This window comes from Aptenodytes forsteri, unplaced genomic scaffold (genome assembly GCF_000699145.1).
Source record: "Aptenodytes forsteri isolate BGI_AS27 unplaced genomic scaffold, ASM69914v1 Scaffold65, whole genome shotgun sequence".
Lineage (NCBI taxonomy): Eukaryota > Metazoa > Chordata > Aves > Sphenisciformes > Spheniscidae > Aptenodytes > Aptenodytes forsteri.
The window spans coordinates 2255767-2281864 of record NW_008795127.1 but is presented as its reverse complement, the minus strand read 5'-3'; the positions used below and the strand labels follow the sequence as shown (position 1 = coordinate 2281864).

At 37.4% G+C, this 26098-nt stretch overlaps 1 protein-coding gene across 3 annotated transcripts in view; it reads left to right on the top strand.

Moving 5' to 3' along the window:
- SORBS2 (sorbin and SH3 domain containing 2) overlaps positions 1-26098 on the top strand; it is a 149706-nt gene that overhangs the window by 99010 nt on the left and 24598 nt on the right. The window contains exons 12-18 of one of the 3 annotated variants that reach the window (XM_009277376.1): positions 30-74; positions 1278-1464; positions 4626-4740; positions 10401-10484; positions 12606-12662; positions 19472-19524; positions 20218-20405. In XM_009277376.1, the coding sequence (XP_009275651.1) occupies positions 30-74; positions 1278-1464; positions 4626-4740; positions 10401-10484; positions 12606-12662; positions 19472-19524; positions 20218-20405 (729 nt within the window). Of the gene's footprint in view, positions 1-29; positions 75-1277; positions 1465-4625; positions 4741-10400; positions 10485-12605; positions 12663-19471; positions 19525-20217; positions 20406-22641; positions 24196-24760; positions 24774-26098 lie in introns of all 3 variants that reach the window. The other 2 variants (XM_009277377.2, XM_019471560.1) reach the window with 2 other exon arrangements.

The window sequence follows — 26098 nt, the reverse complement described above, 5'->3', positions numbered from 1 at the left end:
TACTGTAACATGTATATTTCTTTTTGTAGATGACGACACAGACTTGTATAATACTGCATATGCATACAGTACTGGTAGGAATTATTCCCTCACTTCAAAATGAGTCTTTTATTAATGTCAGCAAGTAACAGGGGTAGTTAACTGTTCATGCTTGCTTTTATAATGCTTATATAAACACTTTGTATTGTCTTGTTTGATCCCAGTTGGTGTTTTTTCATGCCTTTTTTCCCAAATGAAACAAAGTTTAATTTTGGTTTCATTCTTACCACAGAAATGAATTGCAGCTGTGGGCCTCTTACTGCAGATGGGATACACTGTAATACTGTAGTTTCTTGATTACATTGCATTTATTTTCACTAGTGATTGTGAGCAGCCTTTCCTTATCAATATGAAAAGGGAACTACTGTGTGAAAGTACAAATGCTAATTACTGACATGGGAAGACAGAAAGGTTGTACTGAAAACACCTTTTAAAATATGCAGTAAGAGTGCCTAATAAAGATGATTCTGTTTTATGATCTTGTTCATTTTCGCTATAGACACTGGTGTTGGCGTTACTTAGCTGCAAGACAAACATATTCATCTAAGATATATAATTGTTGTGTCTTTCAGAAGCTTATAACCATGTGGCAAAATTTTTACAAAACAAAAATGAAAGGGTGAATAGACTATATGTGCAAAAAACCCATAGAGCCTTGTGCAAAAATGCCATTCAAAACTCTTCCATTTCAGTGTTTGTTGCATTGACATGCTCTCATACTTCCTTTTTCTGTACTGGTGAGAGTATTTGTTGTGGGTCAGTTGTTTGAGATCTGTTTGGACTCTTGTGATCCTCTTCAAGATACACTATTGCCTAGTTGTCCCAGACTAACAGTAATTATTACAAAAATGAAAAAAAGTGCATTTCCAGCCTCTTCTCTTCCTTCTGAACACAGAACAACTGAGAGGCAGGATGAGCCTGGGGATTAATTACAGGTTGTCCTTAACAGCTCTGATGGATATATACAGCCATTAACTTCTCCCCTCCTCAAATTAATCATTAATTTATTTTAACTATACTGCACTTTATCTGTGTGTTTGTAGTTCTATATAGAAATATATAAAAAGTATTCTAATGAGCTACATAGTATGCAGCAACGTACTTTTAAAAATGCATTTACACATTTTCGTAACCTCGCAGCTTTATTGAGTAACTGTGGGCTCTTGTAGCATTCTGTGTTGTGTTTTATTAAAACTCATCCTCATGCTGTGACTATTTCTGGTTTTGTTTTATGTTAGGTAGCTACAGCCCATCCTTCTCTGCTCAGGCGCACCCAGCTGCAAAGACGCAGACATACAGACCATTGTCTAAAAGCGCTTCTGAAGGTAGCTCCGATGCCTTTAAGGTCTCATCCCCTTTACCACCTCCACATGTGCCACCTCCAGTGCCACCACATCGCCTGAGGGAAAGGCCTACACCAGAAAAGTAAGTTAGCATGTTTTCAAAAAGTCTTCTTGGTATGTACAGTAATCCAATTACAGGATATCACAAAGGTTAAAATAGCAGCTATAGAATAATATGACTTCAAGGGCTTTATTCAAGGGACAGTCAGGTGATGAGGGGTAATCTTCATCAGTAGTGTGGGCATCACGCGTGGTGCTGCCATTTCTTCAACATGCTAAAGAAGTGCTTATTCTTACAAGTGATACCACCATGAGCATTTAAGATTTTCATTCTCATTAGTGGGATCGTCCTGCTTATTGTGTTTCAGAACAATCTGTGCTCTAGCAGCTGTCTTGAATAGTTAGTCTCTGAGTAGGAAAGGCTATTTATGGTATCCAATAGCAAAGAGAAAGGATCTAAAAGATGTTGTAAATTGAAATTCAAGGAAGAGCAAAACTGTAAGAGTGTAGCAGTCAACCCACGTTTCCCCAGAGCTCAGAAGTGCTTTATTTCCCCATTTTTTCAATCTCCATCTCTATTTTGGTAGACCAAGAAGGTGTTTACAGATTAAAGGGGCATTTCAGATTTCTCATGGTTTTCCAGCTTCAAACTTGCTGCACAAAACCAGATCCCAGTGGTTAGAGTCCTGTCTGGACAAGGTTAATACTTAATAACTCGGGAAAGAAATGCTTATCCTTCTGATAAAACCATGCAAAGTGCCCTGCACACAAACTATAGACTCTTCAGCATATCTGTAGCTACTAGTTCAAGCAAAAAGCTTTTTCTTTAGTGTTTACATTCATGAATACTACATGTTAATATAATATTATGTTATTATACATTTATATGTGTGTATGTATATGTTATTATACATTTATATGTGTGTGTATGTATATATTTTATATATGAAAAGGGTCATTTTTTGTTCCATTTGTGGCTACAAGCCCGCCTCTCTTGGTTACACTTAAGCAACAAAACAGAATTTGCCCATTTTTGTCAGCTTGGACATTGTAAACATTTTTATATATAGAAATTTAATTATCTTAAACAGTTTCAAATAATTTGCAGATTGAATAAAATATTATGAGAAAAGACCATACTAAGTGTTTGAAGTTGACTATGACTATGGCTTTTTGAAATTTATAGTGGCAATCCAAAAGGTAATCCAGCAGATGCACATATTGCAGAGGAAAATGAGATTGCTCGATGGTTACTGATTTTGGCTACTCCTGTTGCTGAGGGCAGGTTGTCAAGAGGAAATGCTAGGGGTTGGAGTTGGCCTACCTCCCAAAGGCCATGAGGTTTGAATTTTGTAGGCAAGTCATACAGAAGTGTAGATTTTCTTAGCAAGGCACCAAAACGTGGATCTTCTTAGCTTTGATCTCTGAAGTTATGTGAGTCATCATCCTGTGCTAGGCCAAATGCCTTGGTCACAGAAACTGAGGCCTGTTGCAGTTCCTTTTGTCAAGCTTGAAAATAACTGCTTCAGCACTGAATTTGGATGTTTAGCCTCTCCTTTTAATCTTCTGCATGATAGGACAGGCAGTGGAAATCTGCATTCTCCAGGCCAGGGGATGCCAAACATGTTAGTTATGCTTTGCCTGCTGCTGACAGCTATAGCTCGTCAATCTTTTCCTGTCATTGGGAGATTCTTTTTTTAATTGCCTATAAAGCCTGAGTATTTAAAATCTCACATAAGAGGCTTAGGTCCACATGTTTCACCGTTTCATGGCTGGGAGGCAAGATATGGTTTGCATTAACAGTTGGGCTCAAAAATGTAGTCCAGAAGGGATTATAGGCTAAACGCTGTAAATGAAGTGAACTGAGTGTGACTCAGAATTTCAGTAGCATCCTTTTTTCTTCAGTGACTTGCAGTATAATGCAACTTGATCAGAACATTTCCATTTTCCTGTTCGTTCTCAAAAAATACCTTTTCTGCTCTGAACTAATTTTTTCCTCAGTGAAAATAAACGATAGAGCCATGTAGAACTACTTCCCTTGAAATGTAGGGCATTTTATAAATAGAGGTGTCTGTGTCCCAGAAATTGCACTCACAAACATACTGTAAACAAAAGCTACCCCATAGATTTTTTTAAGGCACGTGACACGTGCCTTATTATGTCAGGTCACATCAAACCAACTCACATCAGAAAGGCTGATAGAACTGATGGAATTTAATCAGTGTATGCTCTTTCTTATTGTAAATACAGACAATAGCTGATAGGATTTCCCCTTTCCTTTCCCCCATTCTTTGAGTTACTCACAGGTCATTTTACACAGAGATAAATAAAAAGATGTGTGAGCTACAGTTTTCCAAATGCAATGTAGAATCATAGAATCACAGAATCATTAAGGTTGGAAAAGACCTCTACACCCGTTGTGGGGGGGTAGAAAAAAAAACCTGCCATGAAAAGGTAGCTCTCACTGTGATAGTAACTAGCTAACTATCCCCCAAAAATGTATAGGTAGCTATTAATATAATGTGGTAAATGACCATAAAAATATAGTAGTAGGAGTTACTTTTTATTCTTTGCATAGCACTATTAAATTGAAAGCAGCTTTATAATTATAGAGAAAATGGATAAATTTCTGTTCCCAAGTCAACTGCCAAATTCTTGTTCTTGTTTATCTATTCAAATTTCCAAGGAAACAGTATACTGCTTACAAGGATATTCAAGAGCAGTTCTACTACAGATCAGGACAAAGATCATCTATTAGATTTTCTCACTGTCTTTTAAAATAATTCCTCATTTTTTGACTCAGAAAATTTTGTAACATTTTCAATATGGACTTAATATCATATTGTGTGATGGCAAAAATATCTACCACTTGCCTATATTAGTATAGTGCATAAAACAAGTATAGTGGATTTGCGGTTTGAGAAGGCATGTCATGGTATTTTGACACGAGTACATCAGGGAAGTTTTTAAACTGGTCTACCGGTTATAACAAAAGCATGAGTGATCACATAGGCTGGACATCTCTAGTAGTCTTCCTGCTGTACTGACTATACCTGCTGTAAACAGGTTAAGATGATACAGTGGTTAAAGCATTGGGATGCTAGGCCAGACATTTCACAACTGAAATCTGGAAAGAGAAGCCACGCTGAAATTCATTTGGTTTTGCACGTTTCTCTTGCACGGAGCTGTAAAGCAGATGGCGATGACAGTAAATTAACTCAATTGCTCGTATTTGTTATTTAGAAATGACTGGGATCCCCCTGACAGAAAGGTAGATACCCGCAAGTTCCGTTCTGAACCAAGAAGTATTTTTGAATATGAGCCGGGAAAGTCATCAATCCTTGAACATGAAAGACCGGTAAGACACATAAGTGAAATGGGTAGTACAGTAAAGAGCTTTGGTGAGAGGTCATCTTTTTATTATTTACTACTGATTATAACTACTTAGATGACTATTGAAGGTCCTTTTTCAAATATGATTTTGCAGCAATTTGTCTTTGCTCTTTCCTGATGGTTGTGTTGAAAATGTGAGTTTGGCTTATTTGCTAAACTTAGATCTTTTGGTATTTCCAAGAAATCAAACCACCACTGTGCAAACCTAATGGATGATGAGCAGAACTATGAATTAATGGAAGCTGCTTTTTCTAATTGGCAGGCATCTCCAGCGCTCATTTTCAGTAGTATTAACAGCACATATGATATCTGATTAATTAATGCATAAAAATAAACTATTTGCAATTTCAGGATGTGCCTAATTGTACACTTAAGGAGATTTTGGTCAAATAGTGGTCAAGTTGCCCCAGAGAGGCTGTTTTTCTAATTGGCAGGCATCTCCAGCGCTCATTTTCAGTAGTATTAACAGCACATATGATATCTGATTAATTAATGCATAAAAATAAACTATTTGCAATTTCAGGATGTGCCTAATTGTACACTTAAGGAGATTTTGGTCAAATAGTGGTCAAGGTTGCCCAGAGAGGCTGTGGAATCTCCATTTCTGGAGGTTTTCAGGACTCACCTGGACACAGCCCTGAGCAACCTGATCTGATTAGACCTGCTTTTAGCAGGAGGTTGGACTAGATGACCTCTGGAGGTCCTTTCCAGCCTCAATTACTCTGTGATTACTGAGTGTACATTAACGTGTAATTAGAAGTCTTTATTCCCGCTTTCTGAATAATGATTGCAATTGTGGAATTTTTCACAAGCATGTCTGATAAAGCTACACTTAGTGCATGCAAAATGACCGTTAACAGAAGTTTTCATTTGCTGTAAGAGACATTCACCCAGCCTTTCTAATTTACCTTTGTGCTATCGCAATACTTTCTTATTTTAGGAAAACTGTTATGCATCAATGGCAATATTTTCTTTTCTTGGGCTTTTACTTTGAGGTTGGAATGGTTGAGGGAGTCCAGTTTTAAAGAAGGGGTTTATGTAATCAATACCGGATTATTATTTGCTTCTGTGTTACATGCTTGTTCACAGAATTTATTTTACAAATTTAAAATAAATTAAGCAAATAATTGAATTCCAGAATATGTAGTATGTGTGCAACACCTGTACTAAGCACCTTTCCCTTGTGTTTTTGTGGTCTTTGCAGGAATATAATTTTTGTGAGCTAGAAACTACTAAGCTGTGTTTCTGTGAAATTAAGTTCTTGCAGAACTGATGCATTTTTCAAAGAGGAAACTGGTGTTTCTATATGAACTGCTAATCAATCAATATAATTGAATGGGATTTAGTATTTATTGTGAAGCTAAACTTAACAAATAATTTTATTTAAAAGGTGATGGCATTTGTTCTGAGCACTTTTTTGATTGCTATGGCTGCGTTATACACACTGAGGTCATTTACCGGCCTTCCCAATGCCAAAGAATAACAGCAAATTCGAGTTAAAAATAAGAAAATTACAGTGATGTTTCAAGAATGGCCTCACTTTTCTAATAAATTACATTTTCTACTAATGTAATGTGAAAAAAATAATTCATATAGGAATTGCAGTGCTGATGAATATGATCACAGATACAATTTTTCAATTTTAGCGAACTAATGAAATCACAAAAAAGTGAGCTTTGCTTACTGTTCCTGAAGCCTTTTTTTTAACTTGCTTATGCATTTTATTTTTGATGTTCTCAATCAAGAGGTTGGATTTTGAGCTTTGTTTGGTCCTTAAAATATTTTCTTGCAGAAAAGCCTTAGTCACGTTGTACTTAGCAGCATCAGTCAAGGGCAAGATCACACTTTATCATCTGAGGCTTAGACTAGAAGTTTAGACTTAGCTGATGTAAATACAAGGAAACCTCTGTGTAGAATAAATTTTAAAAGCTGAGGAAATAATATTCATGGACAGAATGGAGAGATTTTTTATTTATGTATGATTCAAAGCTGTAAAAGATGGGAAAACAGGAATTAATGTAGAACACAAGAGGTGAAAGTTGTGCTAACACTAGTGTAACGTTATCAACTGATATAAAAATAGTTGAAGTGAGCTATCACAGTTTTATCAGTCTATAATTTCTGCTGTTGATAAAGATGATGTTTAGCTTTATGTATTTAGACACTTCCTTTGGACCACATTACAAAAAGAAAAAGATTTGGTTTCACTAAAGCATTTGCTTTCCTTGTTTTCATTGAATGGGATAGGGAAAGCAAAACTCATGACTTGTTAAAGGATGATCATCAGAGTAGGTCAAAATGTTTTTCTGTGTGTCTAGGAAAAGCTGACATCTGAAAACAAAGCATTAGTTCCAAAGTTAGATGAAAACTCCAAATTCTCAACTGTGTCAGTATTGCGTGAGTTAAGTCTTTCATCTTGATAATCTTAAAAAATCTGATTTTTGATGTCTGAAAAATTGTTCTGATGATACTGAAAGAAAATATTAATCAAAATATGGAATATGAAAATAAATATAGTTCGTTAATATTGTAAAAGATGGACATTTATAGCATCTGAACTAGAAATTCTTACTTTATTAGTTTTGCCAAAACCAAAAAAGTCAAAGGGATTTTCTCCAGCACTCTAAATCTTAAAAATTTTAGCTGAAATTAAATCATTTCCATGTCTACAGGATTGCAGTTTTGATGGCAAAATAATCTGGAAAAAAAAAAAATATTTACAGCAACCTTATATGATAATAAACAGGGCAGATGAGGTTTGAAATATCAGCATTCCCTTTATTGATGTAGGTTTGCTTTTACCTTCTATTCAAGTAGTTTGGGAGATACTTTGTAAGACCAAGCCAAGTTCAGTTTTTTAAGTCAAAATTATTTGTTCATTTTAAGTCTCCTAGAAAGGGAGATAATATAAAAAGGTCCATCAGCAAAATTGAATCTGAAAGCCAAGCGAAATCAATTGCCCATGTATTGATCTTGGTAGCACAGGGAATGCAGAGTCCTCACTAGAACTGCCAGGCAGCAGTGAACTTGCAGACCTTAGTGCTCAGTTTCTTTTTGTTTGCTGCCCTCTGTGGTTCAAGCTGTAAATAAAAGTAGGACTTGTGTGCATGGAATTAGCTTTACACACTTTCATGCTCTCATTTTATTTGCACACTACTACATGAGGAGAACTCAAAAACTTAGAAACTACATAAAATACACTATTTCTAGCTTTTTCTTTACAAGAAGAAATGTGGGGGGTTTTAAGCTTTCAACTAATTGTAAGGGTATTTGAAGATAAAAGGGGAGCCAGCTCCCATTCTCATTTTTTCTCTCCTTGGCTAGTTGGGTGGAAGCCCAGCTTGTCTGACGGTGTGTTCTGGCTCCCTCCCTGCAAGAAGGGGCACCAGTCCACCAATGTGTAGGTGAGAGGCTGCTGCTATTCAGGCAACTTGGAGGCCCACAAGGGTGGCACTGGCTACCCAAGCAAGTAATGTCAGTAGGCCTGGATTTGTAGTGCCAACAGCTCCACAATTTCCACACCATATGCATTTCAAGGGATTGATTTATGTATTTTATGTAGATGCACCCGATTGTTGATATTAGCATTGCTGTCTGTGACAATTAATTCATTGGTATAATATAAAGATGAAAACATGCTATAAATATTTCAACATACCGAAACTTAGTTTGGGGAAATGATGAAAAAGAAATTGTTTATTACTGTCTTCTCAGATAATCCAGATCTAAATTGTGGATTTTTTTTTTTTAAGGTAAGCAAAAAACACTGAATATGCCAAGCATTCTCTGTAATGGGAATCAAGTTGATATATAATGAAGTTATCATCTTCTGCATTGTGAATCTGTCATTTTTTGCCCTCATGCCTTCATCTCTCTGTAGAAGAGAATCACGTCTTTTTTCTTAAATCAGTTATAGTCTCTATTAAGGTCACAAATCTTTACTGGTCAGTTCATGAAACTAATTTCAGTGGTGTTTTTCTACTAAAGACTTAGTATGTATAGTTGAATTGAAACAGTTGTCATTAGTAGTGCTGAATTATGGCTGTGGATGGTGGAGCTGTAAGGGCAAAACTCCAGAGCAGCTTCACTTCCTAAGCCTGCTATGGAGCACAGCAAGTTGTTCATCACTGGCATTCACTTCCCACTCTGTTCGCAGGAATAATACTTCCTTTACTTGAAAGGGACATTGTGAAGATAAATCTGTAAAACAACAGTTGGTGTCCAGATATTGCATGAACAGCTCATAGGTATGTGAGCACCAAGGTAGTTCAAAAGGGCTGTTGACCTTTCAATAGAGCAAAATTGGCAGTCCGTTCCAGTAACATCAAAGGCAGCAAGAAAAGTGCCGTAAGAAGTTTAATTACCTGAAATGGTCAAGAGCACGGTGTTATCTCTTGCAGAAAACAGAAATAGCTGTGTGTGATTGCTCTGGGGTGTTGGTGACAGCTTGACTCGGGAGGAAAAAGTGTTACATACTTAATCACCAGTATCATTCTTTATGCAGGACTCTGTCTTCTGCTTTCTAGGTCACACCGTAATTAGTGTCTAAGTTCTGATAATTACAGTTGTGGAGGACTAAATTTTGAATTCAGAAATATTTTTAACAAGAGGCTTTCTCTGTTTCAGAGATCCTTAAGCCAACAGTTCACTATAATTCTGTGCTGCATGACAGCTTACATCAGATCCTACAAAGGAACTGAAGCTATTTAGAAAATAATTAATGCAGCCAAGTTTACAGTTGATTAGATATCCCATTGGGAGCTCTACTGTTTTGCACTGTCATGTTTTCATGCTACTTGAATAAATCTGTCAATTATTCTTCTGTTCATTGAAAAATTTTCTTAATGCTATCTTCAATTGCTACTTTATCCCTTTGCTGTGAGAATTTTCAGATGAAAACAATGTATTTCACTGTGGAAAAAAAAGCTTCATTATGTCAACAAGGCTGTGGGAGATAAAGCATTATAAAATACTGCTAAAACGAATATTATGGAATGTATAATTTTTTGTTCCCTATTTTTCACCATAGGATTTAAAATATACCAGTTCCATTTTATATGCTGAAGTGGCTTTTTAATATAGTCACGCCTGCATGATGCATATTGATAATCTCTGCTCAGCACTTGCTTCAAGACAGCAAGATCCAGAATTAACAATGCTTTGTGAGAAGACAAGGAATGACCAAAAGCAATACTGATAAAATTATGTCTTTATTGCTGATCAGATGGGCAATTTCTTGCCTATGCTGAAGATGTCGGTCATTTAAACCATCTTCTTAACAAGAAATCTTTAGTAGCACTAAATGTACTTAAGTAATGCCGTGATGTTTACAGAAGTGGTCAAAGAGCCCTCTTAGCTTTAAAAGAGTAATTTTAAAATGTTCTTCCAGTCATTGGAAGAACAGCAACAAAAAGAAAAGTATTAAAGCTACCAGCCAATGACAGCTCTTGAACAAGAATATTCTCTATCTGTCTTAGATACCATCTTCATTCTTTGATTTTATTCCATTCCTTTCCCCATATTTGTTTTGTGTTTGTGTGTGTTTGTTGTTAAAGTGACATGGCATTTCTAGCACTTTGCTCAGTGTGTGCCTTTTCCTTCCCTTTTACTTCACAACTGCTCCAGACTGATCGCATAAACCCAGATGACATAGATTTAGAAAACGAACCCTGGTATAAATTCTTTTCAGAACTGGAGTTTGGACGTCCGGTAAGTGAGGACAGAATATTAATATTTAAACATTAGGAACAATATTTTTATAATGAGGAATTTACAAATTACCAAATTCAGCAAACATATGCCAGTAAAGTTAATATGGGTTTTTTTGAGAAAGGTCAATAAAGTCATCTCATGCATATAACTATTATTTTTCAAGTGGACCCTTAACTTGCCAGAGTAATGGCTTTAATAGCCTTAATACAGACTACATATTAGACAAGTAGTAGTGTGTAAATATTTAAGAACAAGACAAATCGCATGTTATGCAGGGATGTTTACTAGTCTCCCTAAATCTTTTGCATTTGGCTGGATTATTTTTGAACAATCTTTCAGAACAGAAAAACATGTCAGTTTGCATTAGGGATGCTAAATTGGAAATCATTGAAGGAATGTGTCTACATTTAAATGCACACAGCCATATACAAATTGCTGACGGCAGTAAGTACTGATATTTTTTCCTTTTTTTCCTCTCTTATATGCATACATGCAGAATACATATTTTGTACCTGAACACAGAGATACAGGTTTGCTCTGTTTTCAAGCTTGGACACCTGCTTGAACAAACAGACTTCAGTTCTGCTCCGATTTTCACAAACAGCCAGGTCCAGAAAAAGGACTCAGGCATAACAGATGCTACCTTAGTCCTACTGCGAGCATTTATGTTTAAAATTACAAACCTGAAAAGCTCCATTTGGTTGAAACACCTAAACGTCAGATGTACGCAGTTTTTCCCCTTTGGTTGCCTAGGCACTCGCAATTCTTCTCCAAATACCACCGGCTTAATTGGATGTAGGCACCAAAGGCTGTTTATAGCTTTTATACAAGGATAAAACAGTAATGTTGTCCTCGAAGCAAGACTGACAACTAGGTCTCACTTCCTCCCTGCACAGTGCCTTAATGACTAGGCTGGAGATGCACCTGCTCTTGCTTTTGCACACACCCTCTCTGGCTCCGTGGAGCTCAAATTCTTTCCTGTACGCTCTAACATCTTTAGGAAAAAGGATAACAAATGTCTTCATCCCGGAAGAATGTCTAACACGGTGGTTAGAGTACTTTCCAGACAGGTGGAAGATGCGAGTTCAAATCCCCTCAGAAAAAGGAAGGAAGTAAACCCAAGCATTCCCTCAGTCTGGTTAAGTATTCCCACAGCTCCCCAGGATCCTGGGCAGCTTGAGGACAAAAACCAAAAGCACCTGCCCACAGGCAGGAAATCCCAAAGAGAGATGGCATTTGAGCGTGAGAGTATCAGGATTTAAAACATTCCCATTCTTATCTTTCCCTGTTAGCTAGCAATTCTCTGGAGCCCCCCTCGGCATGCTAATTACTGACATGCCGGGCTACAGGAGGAGCCTGAGCACTTGACACAGGGCCCTGGCGGGCACTCTGGGAACCAGGCACCTTAGTCCCTTTTTGTAGCTAGCTGTAAGCCAAAATCAGAACTCCCAGCTACTTCAGTGGGAGCAGAAGAGAAAGCAAACCACACACATTCTTTTAAAACTTTAATTTTTTTGATCATAACATTTAAAAAAATTACCCATTGAATACCACCTGAAAATAATAATAAAAAAAGTTAAATATATCTGGGTTTAATTTGTTGTCCAGTGGTCTATAATGTATCACATTTTCACTGATTACCTTTTATCTCCTTTTATCTAGCCATTCAAGCATTTTGTCATTCCTCCCTCTAGGTGGGCAGAAACAGTCCAGATACGTTCTTCTGATGAACAATATGTCAACAATATTTTACTGATAATGATAACCTGAGAATAGTGTCTCCCGTAAGATAAAGTATATCGAGATTTCCCCAGCAGAACATAACTGTGATGCTTTACTCTCTTCTGTCTCATCAGTAGTAAAAACTGCTAGTATTGGTTCAACCATTCCTGTTGTAAATTTTACCACCTGAAGTTACTAACATTTTATTAAGATGCTTATAATTTAAAAAATATTGTAACACATTTCTTCCTTCCATTCTACCCATATGTGTCACTCTTTGTATCTGACGTTGTCAACACTCAGTTTCTAACTGTGTCACCTTCTCCACATGTTTCATTCCTTGCTGCCATTGATTCTACTCCATTTCATCTCTACACTTCTGCTTTTATGATGCAGCCACCTAAAAAGCTTTTGGACTATGTTCAAGACAGTTCTTCTGGTGTTTCCAATGAGGTAAATGAATGATTCTTGTTCAGATGATTCTCTTGGGAAGAAGGGTTGGAGTGCTCGCCGTTTGTGTCTTAAGTTTGTTAAAATGTAGTGGTTTTCTTCTGACAGCTGTGAGACATTTCTAATTCACAATCATTGTATCTTTGTCTTCATATCTTTCCAGATCACTAGTGCATTTGGATGTTGATCTTATTATCCTAGGAACTGTGAGTCTGTATCCCCAAAACTTCTCAGAGATTAACACTCAGAATTACACAACAGCCCATACGTCTCTAACTCTTTGACAAATTCCCACTTCTTCAGAGTTGGGCAACTGCATTGCTTTCAGACACAATTAATACACCAGCACAGTAGTATTTTTTAATTAAAATACCTGACTGCAAATTCTACATGTCAAGTGAAAGCCTTTGTGGCTAAGCTATCATTTCTCCAATTAAGTATTTATGACTAAGGTTGCTAATCAGGAAATACAGCAATTAATAATCCTGTTGTAAATTTATAACTGCAGGATTGGCAGTCACTGTCGTTACTGCAAATAAAATGCATGAAGATCAGGTGGTGGGCTGTCATTGCCCTACTCTGAGTGGGAGAGATTCAGGCTTTGATTCCTTCTCCCTTCCCTCCCCATTTTTAGAGTGTTAGGGCAAAAGTCAGTGAATCCTGTAATGACAACTTTACTTCATATGGTGGCTTTACTTCATTCATATTTGCGATTCACTCTTATCTTCTGTAGCCTCTCCAAAAATTAAATGCAAATCGTGGCTTAAATTGTTAATTGTTTGCAAGTTACTCTGGTTTGGTTTTAAGCTCTGTAAATCTGGAAAAACCTCATGGTTGTGAAATTGGGGCCCAGTTCTCCAAGACAATAAGCTTCTAGGCCTTCACTCATACTTGAGAGTACTCTATATGTCAGAAAAGACAATTTAAAAGCCGTAGCATGATTATTTGAAATATTATCATGTTCAGTAGGCCTGGGTAAAACAGCTATTAAGTAATACTGGTTTTCTCTTTGTTTAATTTACAAAGACATTTATCTTTTATTTTGAAACTTTTTAAATCTTTGAATATGATAAATCATGTTCACAAACTACAGCAAATTAAATATTTTTCCAAGGGGGGGAATATTCCAAATAACTTGTTAAAGTATTAGAATCATCATGCAAACAAGCCTGCTTCTTGTTTACAGCTTTTGCCTACTTTTCCTAACTTCATCTTCAGTCACCATTAAAGCCTTGATGCATGAAAACAACCTAAACATTGGCTTAATTGTAAATATATATCTGGTTTTTTGAGTAGAACTGAATCAAAATATTAAACAAAGTCTGTATTTGGTAGTTTGGGGTGGTTGTCTCCAATATTTAATTGTCAGGCAGCCTTTATCCATATAGGGCAGTTTTGAATATTCTGGAAGATGCCTAATTAGCTTTGGAGATGGGGGAGTGGGGGAGATGTGTTCTCTTTGGCCACCTGGAAGTGCCTTGGAGGGATCATGGGTCAATAATGCCCCAGAGCTGATAGGACAGCTACAAACAGCGGTACCCACTCTTGGCAGTAAAACACAACCATATCCACTGTTTGCTTTCACCTTTTCCCTATGTGCCATATCAGGGCAGCCCTACCTGTGGGTAGAAGGTATAAACTCCACACAGCCTATATATGATAACGTATGCCTGTCGTAAAAATTAGTATTGTAGAATGTGCAATATACAGTATCTTTCGTATAGAAAAAACTTCAAAGAAGGCATCAAAGAAAGGGCAAAAGGGCAAGTTACATTTGAGGTGATAAGAGTATCTTAAAGGATGGAAAGCAAAAGCCATATAGTAACCCAGCAGTAAATTTTGGCATGACACACACTTCTTGCTGTCTTAGGCTGATCACTAACACACCTGGGGAATGCTGTGGATAAAGAAGTTCTCTACGGTTTGGTTTCAGTTGTGTGATTTACCCATCGCCTTCCATAGGAGGCAATGGGGATCTACAGCACCCTTGGGATTTACATCATGGTCTGTGTAGCCCTGGAGCCATTACAAGTGGTGGAAAGTAATCACTCATGGCTGTTTGGCCAGTATCATGTGGCAGATGGTCTCGGTCCAGTCTTTAATGGAAGGGGTTGGCACCTGCGCAAGAAACCCTGCAATGACAATTAATCTGCAATGTTTGTATCACCTCATGCAACAGTTCTAACAGAGATCACCTGTGAGCCCGTTTCCTTCCTCTGCTGGTACCGGACCATGGTGGTGACTGGTCAACAACGATGAGGTTGATAGTTGTGGCCAGTTTTGAAATAAGACTCTGACGTTTTCCAGAACAGGCTCAATGTGTGTTTTGTGGGTAGCGTAGGGAAGCACACAGACCTGAGGCCTTTGCTTCACGCTGTTGTATAGAAATGTGAGGAGAACTGTGGTTACACCAGCTGTTGGTGTGAGCAACTCCGCTGCTGGCTTCTACGGTTTTATTGCCGACAGAGCTCATGATATTAGATATTTATCTTAAAATCATTGAAGTTGGATAGTGATGGGAGAATTGTCATGAAGTAGTTTTCAGCTTTCAGAGGATGTAAAGAAAAACTTGAAAATATGCAGTGTATGAACAGTAAAGACTCGGGAATAAATACCTTCTTCAGAATATATTTTTAAAAACAAATACCATGATATTTTGTTTAGACAGAATAGGTTAACAGTAATGCACTCATCATGAGCCCCATACGCATTCTAAATATTGAGAAATAAAATAGGGATAATTTCCTAAGTGCTAATAGCAGGTTTATGGTCTGTCTGAGAATATCTAATCATCAGCACACCTCTATAACAGAACTGGCTCCAAGACACAGGCTTCTATTTAATCTGCCTGTGGAAAGGTGGTTTGATTCTTTACTCCTTTCCTAGAGCAGATGGTATGGTTTTGTTTCACAGTACCCCTTCTCTCTAATGTTTAAGCCCATTGACTTTATAAGCTAGGTTACAGTACTTAAAATACTTCAGTCAACAGTTATCTGTTTCTGTTCTTCATATGCAAATCCACAAATCAGTTTTTATTTTACAGTGTCATACATAGTTTGTTTATCTCCTAAGAACAATTCAATGACGATTAAAAAAAAAAAACAATCTTTGAAATCTGTGTTTTGCTAGGAAAATGAAACTTGTAAGAAATAATTTCACATTTGTTTGCAGAAAAAATAGGTTGGTTTTAGCAAATTTAGCAAATAAAAATGAGAGGCTGTGATAAAACTTGATTGTATTCCACGGTCTTGTGTACTCTCCCATCATGGAAAAAAGCGTACGTGGAGCACCACTGCACAGAAAGCCACCTGGGAAAGGGGATACATCATTGTATGAGTGAGGCAAACCTTCACTGATGGAAACACCTAACTCTGGGAGAGGCTGGGCACATGATCAGTAATGTTGGTAGTCTTCTTCCAACAGGCCGTTGCTACAGCAGACCTGCCCCACTGAGAGCGCCATCCTCCTGACATCACTGATGCACACTTCCCTGTTCCTTGAGAATGTGGGCTACGTACCACTACCTCACCTTGCTCCTCTTGGTAACAGCGTAATTCCCAGATTGTGTGAAGATCTCTCATACACAGGCTGCAAATTGCAGATCAGTGTTGCTTGAGGACACATTAATTTACAAAGAATAAACACAATAGTAATTCCTAGCAGGTGGATATATTGCTATCGACAACTATTTTAATGCCACTTTCTACTTCCTACTGTAGTGCACACACTGTGGGTTGCATGCATGTCATTGCTTACTGTAAATGAGACGCAGATGAATAGAGGAGATCGTTTCTCCTCTATTATGTTCTGGAGGTTGTATTGGATGAGCTGAAAATGACTGCATGACAAGTAGCCCTTTTTTTTTAGCATAGCACTAAAGCAATTTTTGGAGCTTTTATTTCTAGCTCCCCTCTTTCGTCCATAGCATAAGTCACTGGAGCAGAGTTGTATGTTGCCAGAACTTGAGCATCAGTTTCCACAACCTGAAAATCCATGATACAGTGCAGCAGTGGAAGGATAAGGATGAGAAAAAGAGGAAATCTATTCTTTTGGTTTCCCGTTTTATTACAAAACAAAATATTTGTCACACAGAACAATGTAGCGCATTACAACAGAATCACGTTTGTTGTTTGGAAGCCGTTTCAGAGGTTTTGGGCTAATTGAGCTCTGATGGGAACAATTTAACAGTATCCATCAGGTAAGAATTTCAGCAGCAGCAGAGAAATTGCCTCAGCTTTGCCTCTAACATGGTGACAGAATATTAAAAAAGAGGCTTTAAAATCTCGCAAAGACGCATCACTTCTAGAGCACGACTCTTAGTTAGAGGTATTACCTGAGCCTTGTATTGTTTCCATTCTGAAGAGATGCAAAGACTAGCAAGTTTAAACACGCAAACTACTAAAACAATGAAGTGGTACAATCGTCATGGTTTCATGATTTAGCCCAGTAGTTTATTTCATTTCAAAATAAATTGGAAGAAAACAGAGAAGTAGTTATAACCAAAACCTTGGGTTTCCTTTTTTCCTAGACATGTGCTTTCTTTGAGATTTCCCCCACAATGAAATGCACGTGAGAGTTTGTGGGATGAAAGCATGCCATGTTGAACTGTCCAAGATCACCAAGAAGCCTTGAAATAGGCCAGAAACAAATTCCTTCAATTACAGGCCAGTTCCTATGCTTTCTCTTGGTGAAACATCAGAGTTGCCATAACCCTGTTTGCCAACGTTACAACCCAATGTTGTTCTCAAAATTTGTTGCTTTCAAAATTTCTGTTGAAATCAAGAGGAACAAGAGCTGTGCACAAACACTGCTAATAGGATACAGCTCATACTCATAATGCTTAATCTAACAGAAATCCATGTTAGAGCTAGTTCTGCCACAGTGTTTTACAAGTTAAGCCAAATATGACTTGAGAGAAGTATCAGGAACCTAGTTCTGCCATTGCTGGTGGTCAGGTTTATGCTACTGGTTTTTGCAGTGAGCATATTCTTTATAGATCACTTATCCCAGATTTGTAATCTCACTTGAGGAGGGATTCTACTTTTGTGTTTATACAGCAAGTGATTCTGATCCAAACTGGAGCTTATGAACATAACAGTATTTAACAGTGAGAATAATAGTAGTAATAAGTAGTAACACAGAAGAAATACTTGAATACTTGTCCACAAAGCAAAGACATTTCTGTTTAGAAAAAATAAACATTTTGAAACCCTATGCAGAGATCACTTTAAATAAGTTACAGAGGACTTACTTTCTCTGGAAAGTAACTTTAAAGTCTTTGAATGATTAACATCTTTTAACTGTTTACATCTCAGCTACCATTTTTACCAAAAGCCTGAAAGTTTTTTTTTCTGATTTTTGATGTGATTTAAATTAAACTACAGTTAAAAATTACTGAGAAAATCGAAATGATCTTAGCTCAAGTTTTAGATAACATTTGATCCATATTGTATCATGTTTGTGTGTTTCTCCCTACCTCACAGTATAATAAATCTCAGTATAATCCAGAAGTCAAAACTTCAGTTAGTGTCCTGATGGGATCACTTGGTATGTGATGCAGGTCTTAAATAACGAAGCCTACTGACAAACGAGCTCTAACTGAACAATCATATTGTCTTCATAGTGCCCCACCTGTAAAAGTAGTTCAACGGTTATGCTAGAATGTCATTTAAAGTATGCAGTCTCATGAAATGTTCATAAATATTCTTAGACTACAGGTGCCTTCTAGAAGTATACGTGTCACTTTACAAATCTGGGTGAAGTCCTATTCATGCACTTGCAATTCAAATCACTGGGAAAAAAGAATACCTAACAAAAAAAGCACTTACACAGGCCATGAGTGCTATTACTTCTGTAGTCCTTCTGCACAGAGAAAAGTTTGTAAGGGTTTTTCCGTGCAGAGAAAAAGTCTAGAAGGCTTCTATGGAAAGAGAAAAATAGTTCCTGCAGCTTACGAAGCTGTATGGTAGCTCTGTTTCCGGTCCATCAGGTTAGCTCTGAAATGACATGCCAGGGACCTAAAACAAGTTTAACTTTTGAACCACATTGCTTTGTACCCATGAAGAAATACCCCAGGGACCATGCAGTTTGTTCTAAATTCATACGGCGTTACCAGAATTGTAGTATTACCTAATTCTGACTGGAGGCTTGAAATGTATGAAATGATTGATTTATAATTAGTGGTCATTTAAGGTTGACTTTACATTAATAATAAAATTATGGAGCAGTACTCCATTCCGTCTTCCAAGGTTTGTGCAGTAGCTACTACCGTAACTCCATAGGCAATAACTAATTTTCAGTGATAAGGACTGTTCTTACCAGGAATATAAGGTGGTCAACAACTGGCCACAAACATGGCATTTACAAAAGTTTCTGGCTATAATTGATTGTGGGATTTTGGTGAGTAATTCCGGGGGAGGAGAAGGTCTGCAGACCTCACTTGCGCATGAAGGAATTATTTTCAGATTTTTATGTTTTTATAATAAAAGTTCATTTCAGCTGTTTTATATCTATTTTTGAAAAGGGTATAGAGAAGCATGACTTTGGATCATTATTTGGTAGTGCTTTAAAAGAAAAAACATTACTGAAGTAGAATATGAAATGAAATCTAGTGATGCTTTTTAAAAACTGCATAACTGTTCTCATGAAATATTGCAGTATCTATGTTGGAGTACCCAGGATGTTAATCATCACAGTCTGTTGTTATAGGATTTGTCACAGAGTAACAATCATAATCAAACATGATAAGCAGAAATTGTTCACCCTTTTTTCAGATACAGATGTATAACAGATTCATATATTTGTTTTCACAGACTTCCTTATATCATCACTATTCAACAGACAAAGGCCTGGACAGGCCCTCTAGGTAAGAAATACAATATATGATTTCAGCAGACACAGATTATACAGCCCGAGGGCTTCCTTTGTGACCTGAAGCCAGCAGATGTTACAAGAGTCAGATTTTAACATTCACCTTGTAAGCTACTGACAAAATAGAGAGATGCATGGAGAGGTTGTTCATATTTTGATACTGAAGTGTAATCTTACTTTTGTTTTACAAGGACTTAGTGTTTACGTTCAAGATAACCGTGCTGTATTCTGGGCCTTTCCACTAACATCCTTGAGCTTCTGTCTCAACTGCAGCAATCTATCATCTAACCTTACTGCCTGCAGCACTTTCAGTGCTGTTTCCCGAAGCATGCTACCTCACCTGTTCTCGGTCTCTGTCTTTTTCCTATCTTTGCGCTGAACTTCTAGTACCAAAAAATAGTCTAAAAAAACTTGATGCATTTATTTCAAAGCCTTCACTATGAAAATGACATAGCAATTTTGTTGCTTTAACTTTAAAACAATCAGGTGAAGAAGAAATTCAGCTTTTCTCTGTGAAATATGCTGTAAGATGTCTGAGACCAGTGCTTCTCCCCTTTACATGTTTTTGATGTAATTGTTCTGGCATTGTTTAATCTATAAACCGATAATATAATTATGAGCTTACTTTTTAAATTCCTGAATTCTGATCTCAGGATTAGACTGCTGCTAATACTGCTTATTTCTGTAGTTCTGCAAGTACTGCGAGTGACTACAGAAAAAGAAGGAAGTCAGAACCTGCTGTAAGTCATCAGAGGGTGCACAGTGATCAGAATGCAAACAGGCCTAGCCTGGGCCGTACAGATACGCAAGGCCCATATACCACCCTTAGAAAGCCTTTAACTAGCTCGTCTCCTTCGTCTCCATCAAGAGCAAAAGGTAAGAGGAGAGCGTATTTGTTAGCAGAAAACCACTGATAGGTTGTACAATACATTGGTGGTAAATGCAACTGTCTACTGTTGCTCAGTGCACCTCACTGGGAGATTTACTATATGAAGCAACACCTTTGGGCCTTTCATGAAAGGCTAACTTGTTTATTCTTACGTGTGTAATTTTAAGCCGAAAAGCTGGATTTGTAACAAGGGTTTTCCAGTGTCAACTGCTTATTCTAACAAAAGAAAATTGACTAAATGAAGACTATGATTTGTACAATATATAAACCCATAAAGTTTATTAACTCCACTACTCTCTTATTAGATTATTGTGATTTTAAAACTGTTTTCAGTATATACAGAAAGTAAATCAAGACAAATAGCATATAAGATTAAAGATGTGTTTCTAGAAGAGTAGGCCTTTCAAATCTATAGCTGATGTCTTAGACATTGTCAGTTATCAGGACCTAATTTAATCAAGCAGACATCCATAGTTTGATTTTTGATTTTGTAAATCCCTGAAGTATTTAGAACAGCATATACAATCTGATTAGGTTCTTTTTCCAAGTAACTCACCGTTCCATTACTGTTCTCCATGTCTTTCCAGAAAAGAGATACTTGAATCAGTTGTTGGTTTGTGTTTGGGGTTTTGGGTGGGTTTTTTTAGCAAGACAAAAGGTTTCCAGTAAAACATACGATGGAAGTAATATACAGAGTAATATCGTATACAATATGTCTCCTTCTGTTTAAGTTATTATTCTTCATTTAATTGCTGTATTTTGTAGCTATAATTTCTAATCAGCCTATAGCTGTATTAGGGACTGTGTAAACCTTTGTAAAAGTCAATTCCCATTGAAAAGAACGTAATTTCCAGGCTGCAACAGAATGCATCAGACAAAGAAAAGCAGTGAAGAATTATAAGAGTGAAGTGATGGAAAAGCAAATGTATTTTAAACCCAGTGTTACAGCGGTAATTTAAGAAGTGGGTAAACTCATCCATTTGGTGTACCAGGCCAGGCAGTGAAAAGTTGGTAAACTCCATTTACCTGCATTTACCTTTGACTGCATCACCGATAATGAGCACTTACCATGACTTAAACACTTCCTGTGTTTGAAGATCCTTCCCTTAAGAACATCAACCACAGCTAACTAACCTTTGGAAGGTGACCTAGCTGTGTCACTCCACTCTCCCAGCATTATGAAACCTACTAGAATGTTACTTTTTCTTGGAATTAACCATTTTGTTAAAGAAGCAGCACATTATAAGCTGTTTGATCAGCATGGATTTTGAACTCAAACGTTTTAGTTTCTGATTCAGATTCAAGTTGTTCTTCTAGAAAGCAGATTGAGCTGTTTGAAGCATGTGTCCTGAACTGAATGTTGCCACTTGAGACCATTTTTGAAAGTTCAGTGCAAGTATGAGAGACCACAGTTCCAAATTTGTCTCATAGTGACTTCTAGATCTAGCATGCACATAAAAGTATGTCTTAAAACTTGCTTGAAAACTCAGGCTTTGTTATGGAAGTCAAGCTAAGGGTTATTGTTTCTTCTACATGCTGGTTAGGCTCAGTAAACAGATACATCTTCCTTTACACCCATACAGCAGCTCCTCAGCCACCTTGTTCTGCCCTCTATAAGCTATAGAAAACACCACTCCCTTCAGTGCTATCACACAGGGAAAGAGTGGGCTACCTATGAACAACTGGGAGAAATTTCCCATTTGATCTTATATAAAGATTTATCTTTATCTTAATTATCTTAGAATATGCAGTTGCTGTGAACTCTGAGCATTATCCAGCTCAAAAATTCTGAACAGCTTCTTTCAGAATGCACAGGTGGAAAAGTCAACATTTGACGGAAGTCCAGATTTGTCATTTGGCTTCATCTTTAAATCCTTTGCAGCTTTTATTGTCTGTTGACCTGCTTCAAAATCAATATTAATGCTTGTTTTCTTACATTGTTTTGGTGGGGGGGTTGTGGAGGGGGTAACATCTCCATAATTCATAAGGAATTCTTTTTGATGTTCAAATTATCATGAGTACATTTTTACAGCTGGAAAATGACTTAATTATTAGCTCTGCTGCCCCAGGCTGTAGCAACCTATGTACTGACCTAAGTTGATAGATGCATTAATTGCTGTCTCTTTTCTAGTCTTTCTAATACTGATGTTAATTCCAACTTTCTGAATCTTTTAATTTCTGGCAATGTCTCTTTTTTACCATGCTGCTCTGTGGATTATAAAGGTGGGGATATTAGCAAAGTATATCCATCCCTTTTAAGTTATTCAGTGCACAACCACAACACCTCAAATGAATTAGATTACTGTAGCACTTACAGACAACATTTAGCTGTTCCAAACGATGCAAGAAGGGCAATCAGCTACAAGAATGGCTGGCAAATGACTCGTCAAAATGCAGAAGTCTGGAGCAGCACAGAAGAAACTACTTCTCCAAAGAGAAAATCTCGTAGCTGTGATGATCTGTTAACAGATGATCACGATAGCTTTCCCGATGCACAGACCAAGTCTGAAAGCATGGGCTCTCTGTTATGTGAGGAGGACTCCAAAGAAGTTTGCCCAATGAACTGGGCCTCCCCGTATGTTCCTGAGGGCCGTGGTAGTAGTAGGTCAAGAGTTCGTCACAGATCTGCACATGATGCTCCAGGTTTCTTAAAAATGTACAAAAAGATGCACCGCATCAATCGCAAGGACTTGATGAATTCTGAGGTTATTTGTTCTGTGAAGTCCAGAATACTGCAGTATGAAAAAGAACAGCACAAAGGTATTCTTCAAGGCTGGAGGGAGTCTTCTACTGAAGAGGTGCCCAGAGACATGGTGCCAACCAGAATATCTGAATTTGAAAAATTAATTCAGAAGTCAAAATCAATGCCGAACCTAGGTGATGAAATGTTGTCAACCGTTACACTAGCGCCTCCTAAAAATGGCTTATGTCCAAAGAGGCGATTTTCTATCGAATCCTTGCTGGAAGAAGAAAATCAAGGCAGACATCCCACTCAGGTACAACGGAGCTACAAGTCTAAAACCCTGGTGCCAATTCATATTGAAGTGACCAGTGATGAGCCACAACGATCGCATATGGATTTTTCAGACAGTGATCAAGATGGAGTGGTTTCCGACCTCAGTGACTTTATCCAGATAGAGGGTTCATCCTTTTGTAGCGAAAGTGACTTTGACCACTTTTCCTTCACATCATCTGAAAGCTTTTATGGATCAGGCCATCACCACCACCACCACCACCACCACCACAGGCATCTCATCAGCTCCTGCAAAGGCCGATGCCCAGCATCCTACACCCGCTTCACCACCATGCTGAAACATGAAAGGGCTAAACAAGAAACCACTGAAGATCCAAGGAGACAGGAAGCAGAATCTGGCCTCTCTAAGATAGCATTCCTAGTCAGTCCAGTGCCTTTTCGGAGGAAAAAAAGTGCAGCTCCTAAAAAACAAACTGAAAAGAAAAAATGCAAGTCATCGGTATTTGAAGCACTAGATTCTGCACTTAAAGACATCTGCGACCAAATTAAAGCTGAAAAAAGAAGGGGAAGCTTGCCCGACAACAGTATATTACACAGACTTATTACTGAGCTGCTTCCAGACATTCCAGAAAGGAATTCATCTCTTAAAGCTCTGAAAAAGAGTCCCATGCACCAGCCTTTTCATCCACTGCCTCAAGATGGTGCTATCCATTGCCCATTGTACCAGAATGATTGTGGAAGATTACCTCTTAGTGCCTCTTTTCCAGACATGGACGCAACTAACAACAATGATAGTGCACTGTGTTTCCAAGGTGGATTAACTTTCTTCCTCTATCCTTGTGATTTACTTATCCAACCTTACTCCCTGTACTTCCCACCCTTTCTCATTCCATTTTTATTTGTGTCATCTGTAAGAAGCTTTCATCCCACAAAATTCTTAATGTAAGATGTCATTTTTACATAGGTGATGAGGATAGATAAATTTTCTGTCTATTCACAAAATACAGTAATCTGGATAACTGGAGTAACGGTGAATTTCAACTAATAGATTATTAGTGCTATAAATTACAATGGTGTTATTAAATTAAGCAATGTGGGTTTTTTCCCCAAGAAAAAGACCTTACAGAAAGTGAATGCATGCATCATAAGATGCTGGTCAAACAGAAAACAATATGCAGATAGCCCTTCCTTTATTATTTAAAAAAAAAAAAATCTGCATCTGAAACATGTTGTACTGTGTAGTTTTGTTACATGTCAGTGATAAAAATGCTGTTAATTCTGCCAGTATCACAGAAAGTTGATTCGGTTTTCTTATGAAAATACACTAATTCCGCTGCTTTATATTACTTTTTGTGAATAGACCCTAAGGTCATTTTAGGGAGTTTCCATTTCCACTGTTCAAACAATACAATTCCCAATTTCTGTGGCAGCAAAACTAGTTCTTCTCCTAGAATTTTAATGTATCTATGAAGTTTTGAGAAGTATCCTATCCTCTTAGAAGGGAAATTCTCAATAATCAAAACTTGAATGAAACTGTCAAGAGTGAGTATAACTTTTTAAAAAGTCTGTCTTGGCAGTAATCTGGTTTTAAAGTTACTATTTTGAATTATTCATTGCTCTGCTTCTCTTTTTCTCAAAAAAATTGCTTGAGCTTAAAATGTTTTTAAAGTTTAACCTTGCAATATTAAAAGAAACAAACTAGATTCATAGCCGGAGTGCACAAAGGAGTATCCCAGGTGATTTAGATTAATGTCTTTGGCAAGTCTGTCATTTATTTCTCTTTTTAAGTGGCAACATTTCTGTGCTAAAGAATTCTGCTTCTGGACGTACAGTCCTCTGTGACAGACCATCTTTGAGAATTTAACAACATTACAAAGCTATTCTTGAAAGCACAAACGGATGTAAGAGAGAATGTCTTTACTATATCAATTATGCAATATTTGATCAGGCCCATCTTACTTATCTTTAATCTCACATCTTTTTCTGTAACTTTTGCAAGTACCACACTAGTAAATACGTATTTCAAGAGAAATCAGAATTGAAGTTGTTACCATCTCCTCTTAACTAGTTAAAATAGACATATTGAGAACAGAGAATTTGGTAAAAAACAGCTATAAAATGCAGTTCAGAACTGAATTAGTCATACTTGAGGCCTGATCATGATTAATCCTGGCAGGCAGTACTACACCATAAGACTGAAGTTGGAAATTGCACTGGTCACATATCACAGTTGCTAAATGAGAATTTTCCAGTCCTTGAAAAGAAGGAAATCCACAGTGCAGAGTAAACATGGATTCCTAATAGCTTCTGCAGCTATGAAGGAGCCTGGCATGAGGAAAGTGGTACACTCTGTCAACACTAATATCCCTAAAGTACGATGGAGAATGAGTACAGCAGAATATTCCATTGACTTTCAGCAGCAGCAGTCATGGCTGAGCTCTACTTCTAATGAAGTTTCATGTTTTGTTGGATCTGTGTGTGTCTCTTACAGCCACCGTCCACACGGGGACCCCAAGGTCATAGCAAAAACCACTGAAAACTACCAATATTGACTGCAGAAGGAGCTGTATAGGAATAAAGGAAAATGTTCTTCTTAAAGTTGCTGCGTTTTCTCTCCTTCCCTCCTATGTCCTTCTCTTTCTGCTAGGGTTTAAAGAAAAAATTAATAGAAGTGTTTGGAGGCATTATATCTTTAGGTTTATGCAG